At 35.1% G+C, this 10,822-nt stretch overlaps 1 protein-coding gene across 5 annotated transcripts in view; it reads left to right on the top strand.

The window, feature by feature from the left end:
• The window catches only part of CHD9 (chromodomain helicase DNA binding protein 9), a 286,505-nt gene extending 278,336 nt beyond the window's left edge, over nucleotides 1-8,169 (top strand). For 4 of the 5 annotated variants that reach the window (XM_021717459.1, XM_021717461.1, XM_021717462.1 and 1 more), the window contains 2 exons: nucleotides 1,771-1,875; nucleotides 4,681-8,169. In XM_021717459.1, the coding sequence (XP_021573134.1) occupies nucleotides 1,771-1,875; nucleotides 4,681-5,559 (984 nt within the window). In that variant the 3' untranslated portion in view covers nucleotides 5,560-8,169. The remainder of the gene's footprint in view (nucleotides 1-1,770; nucleotides 1,876-4,680) is intronic. The other variant, XM_021717460.1, reaches the window with a different exon arrangement.
• Nucleotides 8,170-10,822: the final 2,653 nt, after the last annotated feature.

Raw genomic sequence — 10,822 nt, 5'->3', positions numbered from 1 at the left:
ACTCACCTCAGCCTCCCAAAGGCACGGGATTACAGGCTGAGCCATCGAGCCTGGCTTATTCTAAATTTTAAAATATTTTATCTCAATGTCTTATTAATTATTATATATCTTATTAAATTTTTTCCAACTGACTTTTGATTGACTGTCATATCAGTTTTCACATACAAAGGGTATGTATAATATTATTCTTTTAGGGTGTCAGTATACGTCATGGATAAGAGTGTGGGTTTTTGAGACTTAGGTTTGATTCCTGGCCCTAACACTTACTAGCTAACTTTAGGCAAATTATGTAAATTCTCTGAGGCTCAGTTTCTTTATTTGAGAAATGGAAATAATACCATCTCAAAAGGATGTAGTTGGAACTAAAATATATTATACACTTAACGTCCTCAGGCGAATACTTGATATATAATAACATATTCATTATGTGCTAGTCGTTATGCTAAGGCACTTGAATTGTCTCATTTTATCTTTTTAAAACCTTATGAGAGCAATGTTAGTGCTGTCCCTATTTTCCGATCAGAAAACTGAGGCTTGAAGAGATTTCCTGATTTGCTCAAGTTTACACAGCTGGTTAAATGACTCCAAAGGGTATTCTCTTAACTAGGCTGTACTGCGTATCTAACATAGTAAATAGTAAATGGTAGTTACTCATTTTACTGTTCTACTTAAAGCATTTAAAGTTTATATTATCTCATGTTTATATAGTATGTCAATAATCCATATGGGTTATGGTGGCCCTTTTTAATATAATCATATTAAGAGATTGTCCAAGGTGGTTAAAAACACATGTACTTTGTTATTATTTTTTTATTTTAAAGATGTGGGGTACAATTCAGGAGTATGTATACAAATGTTCATTATGCAAGTACCCTTGTTGATGGGCTGTACCCTCGTTGTTGATGCCCCCCCCCCGGCAGATTTCTACTCTACCAATCCCACCCTCACCCCCTGGCAGTTTGCTTCTACTGCCGATCCTTTTCTTATACTATTACGATAATTGTTCAAGGTCCACTTATGAGTAAGAACATGTGATACTCAGTTCTTTGTTTCTGTGGTACATCACTCAGTATTATAGACTCTAAGTCCATCCAAGTTGCTGTGAGTTCATCATTTTGTCCTTTGTGGCTGCATAATATCCCGTCATGTATATGCACCACATTTTTTTTAATCCAGTCCTCTTTTGATGGGCAGCACAGTTGGTGCCATGCTTTTGCTATTGTGAACAATGCTGCAATAAACATGTGTGTGCAGGTATCTTTTTCATGGAGTGATTTGAGTTCCTCCAGGTATATTCCCAGTAGGGGGATTGTGGGGTCGTATGGAAGGTCGATTTTTAGATCTTTTAGGAATCGCCAAACTGTTTTCCACCAAGGTTGTACTAGTTTACACTCCCACCAACAATGTAGAAGTATTCCCTTTTCCCCACATCCTCTCCAACATCTATTGTTTTTGGAGTTATGAATGATGGCCATCCTGACTAGAGTTAGGTGGTATCTCAGTGTGGTTTTTTTTTTTCAGTGTGGTTTTAGTTTGTATTTCTTTGATGTAACTAGCAAGGCTGAGCATTTTTTCATGTATCTGTTGGCTGTTTGTTTATCTTCATTTGAGAAGTGCCTATTCATATCTTTTGCCCACTTTGTAATGGGACTGTTTGTTTGTCAAAGACATGTACTTTAAAGAAACTCTATAGAGCAATGAATAAAAGCAAGAAATAGTTACATATTTAATAGTGTTTTAAGTACCTAACAATTTGTTTTTCATTTACAGGTTGGAGGTGCATTTGCTCCCCCTTTGAAAGATTTATGTAGATTTCTAAAAGAAAATTCAGAATATGGAGTAGCTCCTGAATGGGGAGATGTTGTTAAGCAATCTGTGAGTATTTCACAAATACTAACTCATACATTTTTTTAAAAATTAGATGATATTGACCATCCCCTTGCTGAGCTATGGTGTGGCCGTGTGCTCTTTGAGCTATGGCCAGCCCATGTTTTCTTAAGTTTTGGCTCCCTACCCTACCTTAAGGAGGTAAATCACCTCTTTCTCTCTAATTTACTTTCTAAATAAACTATCTTCTTTAAAAAAAAAAAAAGGATGCCATTAAGATATATCTTAGATTAAATCTTATGTTAATAGTAAAATATTCCATGAACACATAACAGCATTTTTTAGTTCACAATTTTTATTTTGCAGAATTTGTGAATTTCTCAGATGCTTTTTAAGTAAAATGCAGAATCAGTAACTGCTGGTTTATTTTTATTTTAACCTTTAGAATACTGTTTGAACAATGCCACACACAAAAAAAACAATTAAATGTATGGGCAAAGAAATATATAAAAAATACTCGAGACCCGCCTGGGCAACTTGGCGAGACCTCATCTCTACAATATATCAGAAATTAGCCGGGCGTGGTAGTGCGCGCCTGTAGTTCCAGCTACTCGGAAGGCTGAGGCGGAAGGATCGCCGGAGCCCACCAGGCCGGGAACAGCCACTGCACTCCAGTCTGGGCTACAGAGTGAGACTCCAACTCAAAAAAATAAATAAATAAATAAAAAATACTCATCATGACATAGTAGTAAAAAATTGGGAATGAACTAATGGTCCATTCATATATTATAAAACTATGCAACTGTTATTTTAAAAATTGTATCTTAGAAGAACCTCTAATGACAAGGGAGAAAAGGTTTACATAATTAACTTGTAGTATTTGTAGTAGTAAAGCTCTGACATAGTGATGTCTCATGATATGGTAAATGGTGAATAATTAATAGATGTTATTTCTGCAGGGGTACAAAGGGCAGGCTATAAAACTAAATTCAGAAAAAAATAAAAATAGGTTTAGTCCAGGTGTGGTGGCTCACACTTGTAATCCCAGCACTTTGGGAAGCCAAGGCAAGAGGATTACTTAAGACTAGGAGTTCAAGACCAACCTAGGGAACATAGCAAGATCTTGTTTCTACATAAAATCCAAAAATTAGCTGGACATGTAGTCTCAGCTACTTGGCAGGCTAAGGCAGAAGGATCGCCTCAGCCTAGGTAGTCAAGGATGTGGTGAGCTGTGGTCATGCCATTGCAATCCAGGGTGACAGAGTAAGATTCTGACTAAAAAGAAAAAAAAGAACCCAGCTAAATTCAGAATGGTTTTTGTTTGTTTGTTTGTTTGTTTTGTTTGTTTGTTTTTAATTTTAGAAAGTGAAGTGGGCGCTTTGGGAGGCCAAGGTGAGTGAATTGCCTGAGCCCGCGGGTTCAAGACCCGCCTGGGCCATTTGGCGAGACCTCATCTCTACAATAAATCAAAAAAGTTAGCCAGGCGTGGTAGCACACCTGTAGTTCCAGCTACTTGGAAGGCTGAGGCAGAAGGATCACCGGAGCCCAGCAGGTCAAGGCTGCAGTAGCCGGGAGCGTGCCAGTGCACTCCAGTCTGGGCGACAGAGTGAGACTCTAACTCAAAAAAAAAAAAAAAAAAAAGATGATAGTGAAATGGGGAAATTGTAAACAGTGTATTAATGGAAAAAATGGAAGAACACATTCTAAAATGTTAGCAATAAATTGAGATTATAGATGATTCTTGTCCTTTGTATTTTTTGTTGTCATGTTTTCTGCAATGAACCCTGATGCCTTTGTAAAGAAAAAATAAACTGATCAATTCACAACAAAATTTTAAAATGGTCAAATGAGTCTTTCCTTAACCTGCTGTCTAGAGCTGCATTGTCACAAACAGTAGCCACTAAGCATGTAAGACTATTGAGCACTTGAAATGTGGCTGTTCTGAATTAAGTGATGTTATTAAGTGTAAAATACACCGTGGTTTTGGATTTTGAAGACTTAGTTGGAAAAAATGTAAAATATCTCAATTTTTATAGACTATATATTGAAATTATAATAATCTGGTTATATTTTATTAAATAGACTGTTATTAAAGTTAATGTCATCTATGTCTGTTTTTTAATGTGACTACATTAAAAAGTTACATATGTGACTGAATTATATTTCTGTTAGACAGTACCACTAGTCTAGGGGTTCTAAACTCCTAAAACTTTTGAAAGTTTTGAGCCCCAGAAAATCATGAGAAAATTACATCAAAGTGGCATAGATTGTTCTCCATTGCCCTGGAGTTTATGTTTCCTAATCTGCAGGTGCTACTGCTGTTCTGATCCAAGTGTTCTTTCCCCCTTTTGAGTATCTTTTTCAGTTTGGCTCTAGTTCCTTTAGTCCCAAAGTTACAGTCAAAAATTTATATGAGGCATCTCATTTTAACCTTAACCTTTTACTTCCCCATCCTTTCTTTATTGCTCTTCCCAGTTAGAACGGGGCCACTTCTTTAGTCGCCTAGAGCAAGTAGTGATGTGCAACAAGTGAAGGTTATGAAACTGTTCATGAAAAAAAAGTCTTTGAATTTTATATTTTATAAAACTATTTTGTAAACTTATGCCTTATATGGAGGAAAGCTAAAAGCCTCTTTCTACTCTCTTACCCTACGATAAAATGGAAAGTGGAGAGGTTTGAAGCTGCCACTTAAAGAATAAAATTAGGTATCTCTTTTCTAATTGATTATTTTATAGCAATACAGATTAAATTTACAAATAATTACCTATTTTAATAGGCTATTTGTGTGATAAGCTAATAGCCACTGGTTTTATTTTCATGTAGTTGTTATTAATGAATATATGTTTCTTCCAGGGATTTCTTCCAGAAAGTATGTATGAACGTATTCTCACTGGTCCTGTTGTGAGAGAGGAAGTAAGCAGGCGAGGGAGACGGCCTAAAAGTGGAATTGCAAAGGCTACAGCCGCAGCAGCAGCTGCATCTGCCACTAGTGTTTCAGGCAATCCTTTGTTAGCCAATGGATTACTTCCAGGTGTGGATCTCACAACTCTTCAGGCCTTACAACAAAACCTACAAAACTTGCAGTCACTGCAAGTAACTGCAGGGCTGATGGGAATGCCTGCCGGCCTTTCCTCTGGAGGAGAAGCTAAAAACATGGCTGCTATGTTCCCCATGCTGCTGTCAGGAATGGCTGGATTACCAAATCTGTTGGGCATGGGAGGACTCCTAACAAAGCCTACAGAATCTGGGACAGAAGAAAAAAAGGGAAATGACTCTAAGGAGCTAGAAGGAAAAAAAGAAAGGACAGAGAGCCAAAGTTCGGAGAATGGTGGCGAAAACTCTGTGTCAAGTTCTCCTTCAACGTCCTCTTCTGCTGCATTAAATACAGCTGCAGCTGCCAACCCATTAGCTCTTAACCCACTATTGCTATCTAATATACTTTATCCAGGGATGCTTCTCACTCCAGGCCTTAATCTTCATATTCCAACTTTGTCCCAGTCCAATACCTTTGATGTACAGAAAAACAAAAACAGTGATTTAAGCTTGTCTAAGTCTGTAGAAGTAAAGGAAGAAAATTCCAGAGTTAGAGATCAGGAAGACAAAGGGGGAACTGAACCAAGTCCTCTCAATGAAAATAGCACAGATGAGGGTTCAGAGAAAGCTGATGCTTCATCTGGATCTGATAGTACATCATCGTCATCCGAGGATTCAGATTCTAGTAATGAAGACTGATTCCCAGACTCTGCACTTAAATTATGAACTGATTTTGGATTTTTTTCTTTAATTATTAATTGTAAATACCCCAGTGTTGAGTGCATCAATAACTTACTGACCGAACATTTCAGTTATTTGTTTAGAAGTGCAAACTGCTTTCAGAGACATTTTGCATGTAATATTTCTTAAGATTCATAAGTTTCTGAACTCGTATGTACTATCAAATACATAAGGTGTAAAATTACAACAAAAGGCATTATAATTTTGTTGGGGGTTAATTTTATGAAAATTATGCTCAATAAGAGTTGTATATTTAATATATTTGCAGTGAACACAGAATACTTTATGCATATTACTGATTTAATTTGAATATAGTTTTACAGCCTCCTTGACACCTATAATTTACAGATCAAAACTCAGCAATAATTTGGGCAGCTAATGAATGTCATGAAAGCTGTAGAATCTACATCACCATCCATCGCTTTAATTACATGAAAATGCTCTAGTGTTGTGATGCACTGCTGATGTTTCCAATTCAGGTACAAGTATGTTTTAAAGAAGAAATAAGTTTCCCAATCAGCCAATTTAACTGGCTACCTGTTACCTCAGCTGAGTTAGTTTAGGAAGTTTACATTCGTTTCTAATTCTATACTTGTTTTCAGGGGTTTTTTAAACACATCCTATATATCATGTTAATCTGGCAAGAAATATGACTTGATTTTTGCTGAGTTTAACTTGGACATCAGTAAAATTAAGTCATAAAATAATCCTGTGTCATGTGACTTTGGCACTCTATAGTCATACTTAGTTTTAACTTTTCAAAGTTTGGCCTCTTATTCGAAATAATTATGTCTCAGATGAGTAATGTCTATTTCCGGGTTTCACAAAAGGCAAACTCATGAAATGCCACTGAAAAGAACTTTCAACACAGCATACTTCATGTAAAAGAAATTGTTTGTTTGCTTTATTAGTGTAGATTTCTATCTGTGTTTTATGTCATAGAAATATTCCAGAATTAACAGATAATAGTGGTAAAGTAATATGCAGATAGTCTGAATTCATTTTGAGTTTCTAGGTGTAAGCAGACTAAATGTTGCCCAGAATCAGTGTTGGGTTATCAGTTTATATTAAATATACTGAGGTACCCATTTTGAAAATGCACTTTGAATAATCTCAAAAAAGATAAACAAGTTATACCTGTAAACCACAAAAATGAAGCCCAAGGCTTCTGTTCAATTTCTTAGAATCCTTTACCATGTAAAATTTGTCTGATATTTGATTTGTGATACAATTTCTCCTGCTAAAGCTGCTATTATTCTGACAAGGTAGAGGTCCAGGTTCACCTTCATAAACATTTGAAACAATTAGAATTGAATTGGATGTAAACATATTCACATTTTAAGGAGAGATAAATGTTAGCATTTTTCTGATACTCAAATAGCCAGTGGTAAAGTTTGCAAGGGGATAAATTTTGGGGGGAAAGTACCCCAGTTCTCTCCTACAGAACAAATAACTTTTGGTATGTTTTGATAGAACTGTTGTTTTGTCATGGATTAAGCAATTGTATTAGGTTTTCCAAGACCTTTACCAGTAAATTATGTTTCTGTATGTAAAATACTAATCCCTTATTAGAGAGACAGTGTTATATGTATTCACAAAATTATATAAGTTCCATTGGGATTGTATTGATTTTGTATTTTCCCAAAATAGTACTTTGAATTGATAGTCCTTTATGCAATGTCTTAGCAATAGTCACTATAATGCCCATCCAGGAGAAGTGGGTAGTAATTCTTCATCATGAAAATGATATATTACATATTTAGTATCTTCCCTTTGCAGTATTGCACTTTTGTTTATCTAGAATACACCTATGAGATAGCCAAAGTTTTTCAAACACAGTTAACTTTGTTTGCCGGTGAAGTATTTCAGCACCATCCATATTTCCCTTTCTTCCTCTAGTTCTACCCACATGTTCTTTATTCCTTTCTTTCCCCAATTAAAAAAAAAAAAGGAAAAAAATCTCTAGATCTTGTCACTAAAATCTACTTTATATCAAATTTATGAGAGAAAGTATTTTCCTAATTATGGTAAAATGAATTTGGTTAACATCCTAGTGATTCTCTTTCTATGTAATAAGGCAATTACAGTTTCAAAGCATTAAGTCTAATATTAACTTTAAATATTCTCTTAAGTTTTAAGACACTTCTATTTAGTAGTGATTGGGGAAAAGTTGTCCAGCTGTCAGCTAAGAAAATAAACATGCAAATATGGTTGTGTAAAGTTAAGGGTTATAAGGAAAAAAAATCAGTAGAATTACATAATACTAAAGTTGCAGTTGAAAGGATATCCAAGTATGTGTTGGTAGTTACTAAAAGAATTATAGCTGTTATTGCCTTGTATTTATAGCCCTTGTTTCAGGTTTCATGATTCAAGTCTTAGTCCAATTTTTCTTTTGGACATTTGCAATATTTACCAGTTGTGTTTTGTGTAGTCTGAATTTGCTTTCTGTAGTTGAGCAAACGTCTTAAAAAGTCATTTGTAATTTATTAAATTACTTTCTATGATGTTCTATAGAGCAAATGGAAGTTTAATTATTTTTTATTAAACATATTCTTTGACTACCCATGATGTCAGCCTCTGTACATGATAATATTTTTATTAATTGAGTTTTATATATAATTTATCTTTCAGTTGTAGAAGTCATAGTCATAAACCTTTTTTTAATTTTTTTTTTTTTTTTTTTTTTGCTAATTAAACAATATGTTGCCCAAGCTGGTATCAAACTCCTGGCTTCAAGCCATCCTCCCGCCTCAGCCTCCCAAAGTGCTAGGATTGACAGGCATGACTACTATGCCCAGATATAGTCATAAATCTTTTAAAAGAAAGTATAGTTTAGAAGAATTTTTAAGAGACAGAAATTGGCTATAAATATAGCCACAATGTCATGTTAAATGTTGTCAATTTTTTATTTTGATTTGATTTCATTGTTGACCCACTGATATTGATGGTTGCATAAAAAGAAAAACCTTCTACTTTGAAATTCAAATTATTAAACCCCAGTTTTGCAGTCCATCCTCCATCTCACATATTATCTTAAGTTTTCTTTCCCTGGACCTTTAAAGAAAATCTAGAACGACCCAGAGCTATACTTAACCTCTTTAAGAAATCCATTTTGGAAATCTATCATTTTTTAACTTGGTCTCACTTAAGAGTTTTTCCTAACTCATTGGCATTGTTGATAGTATTCTTTGTAAACATTAAAGAAAATCATTTTTCCTTTAGTTGCAAAAATAAAATAGTTGAGTCTCATACTTATTTAACTTGAACACATTCAGCCATACTTTCATATGTAGAAAAACTTTTTTTTCATAGCACGTAAATGCAAGTCAACTATTTCACCTTGTATTCATCCAGAGGAACAATCTATTCCAGTGCCAGAGGAAGAATTTGCCTATGGTGTGAGTTTTTGAGAGATGATACCATGTGTAAAATGATGTATTTTGTAAGCTATATGAAGAAATATTGCAGAAAACATCCACCTTATACAATAAATTTATAACAATCACCATAGAAATGTAATTCTAATACATAAGCTATTTATTTTAAAATGCAGAAGAGCACAAAAATACACAAATCATCTACAAACCCACCCAGAGATAAACACTTAATACATATATTCAATCTTTTGTATGTCTATGTTATATGTATGTAGTGGTTGGATAGTATCATTCCATAAACTCATGTCAACCCAGAACCTCAGAATGTGACTTAGTTTGGAAATAGGATCTTGGCAGGTGAAATCAGTTAAATTGTCATAATGGATCAGGATGAGCCCTAAATCAAGTAAGGAGGGCATATGCTCAGAAACACTGGGAAGAAGACAGGTTACAGAGATTTAGCTACCACTAAGGAACACCAAGGATTGCCAACAACAACCAGAATCTAGGGAGAGGCAAGAGACATTTCTCTGCAGCCTCCAGAAGGAACCAACCTTGACAATGCCTTGATTTTGAATTTCTGACCTGAACTGTGGGAGAATAAATTTTAAGTCACTGGTTTCTGGTAGTTTTTATGGTAGCCTTGAGAAACTAATACAGTGCGTTTTCATATTAAATCATTATTATGGTACATTATATTTAATGTACTGCTCTTCATATAATACATATCAATCTTGCAAAGTAATTTTTAATTCATGGTATTGTCTCATAGAGATGTAATTTGTTTAATCACATACTTTAACATTTGGGTTTCTATACGTATTTTTACATTGATCCCTAAAAATTTGCCTTATCCCTAAACTAAAAATAATTCTGTTTTAAAGAATTTTAGTAGCCGGGCTTGGTGGCTCAGCCTGTAATCCCACGCCTTTGGGAGGCTGAGGTGAGTGGATTGCCTGAACCTGCGGGTTCGAGACCCGCCTGGGCAGGTGAGACCTCATCTCTACAATAAAATTAAAAAATTAGCCAGGTGTGGTAGTGCACGCCTGTAATTCCGGCTACTGGAAAGGCTGAGGCGGAAGGATCGCCGGATCCCAGCAGGTCGAGGCTGTGGTGGCCAGGAGCGGCCACTGCACTCCAGAGTGGCCTCTGGGCGACAGAGTGAGACTCCAACTCCAAAAAATAAAAAAATTAAAAAAAAAAAAATGATTATCTTTCTATGTCATTAAAGAAATCATACAATATTTTAAAGAACTTTCTAATCCATTATATAGATGTACTACAATTTACTTAATACCCAATTATTGAACATTTAGATAGTCTTTAGTTTGTGGCTATTTAAACAATGTGTAGTAAACATGTGCATACATTTATGATTTTATTATTAAAATAAATGCCTAGGCATAGAATAGGTATCTTAAAATTTTAAGGCCAGTAAGATTGGACTATTTTATACCCCAACACCAGAGCATAACACTAGCTAGCACTTTTATGTCTCCTTGGCAACACTGAGCATTATAATTGCTTTAATACCTGTCAGTTTAAGAGGTAAAAAATTGATTCTTGTTTTAGTTTATATGTCTTTATTAGTAATTAAGGTATTTTCATGAGGCCATTTGTATTTTGCTATGGATTCATGTTCTTTACATACTGCTTGTTACATGTGGTAAATATTTTTCAGTTTGTTGATTTTGTTTTTGTTTTTGTTTTGTTTTGTTTTTTGAGTTGGAGTCTCACTCTGTCACCCAGACTGGAGAGCAGTGGCTGTTCCCGGCCACTGCAGCCTCGACCTGCTGGGCTCTGGCAATCCTTCCACCTCAGCCTTCCAAGGAGCTGGAACTACA

Source organism: Carlito syrichta, unplaced genomic scaffold, assembly GCF_000164805.1.
Source record: "Carlito syrichta isolate Samal-C Ts95f unplaced genomic scaffold, Tarsius_syrichta-2.0.1 Scaffold309768, whole genome shotgun sequence".
NCBI classification, from domain to species: Eukaryota; Metazoa; Chordata; class Mammalia; order Primates; family Tarsiidae; genus Carlito; species Carlito syrichta.
This window is presented reverse-complemented; position numbering and strand designations above follow the sequence as displayed.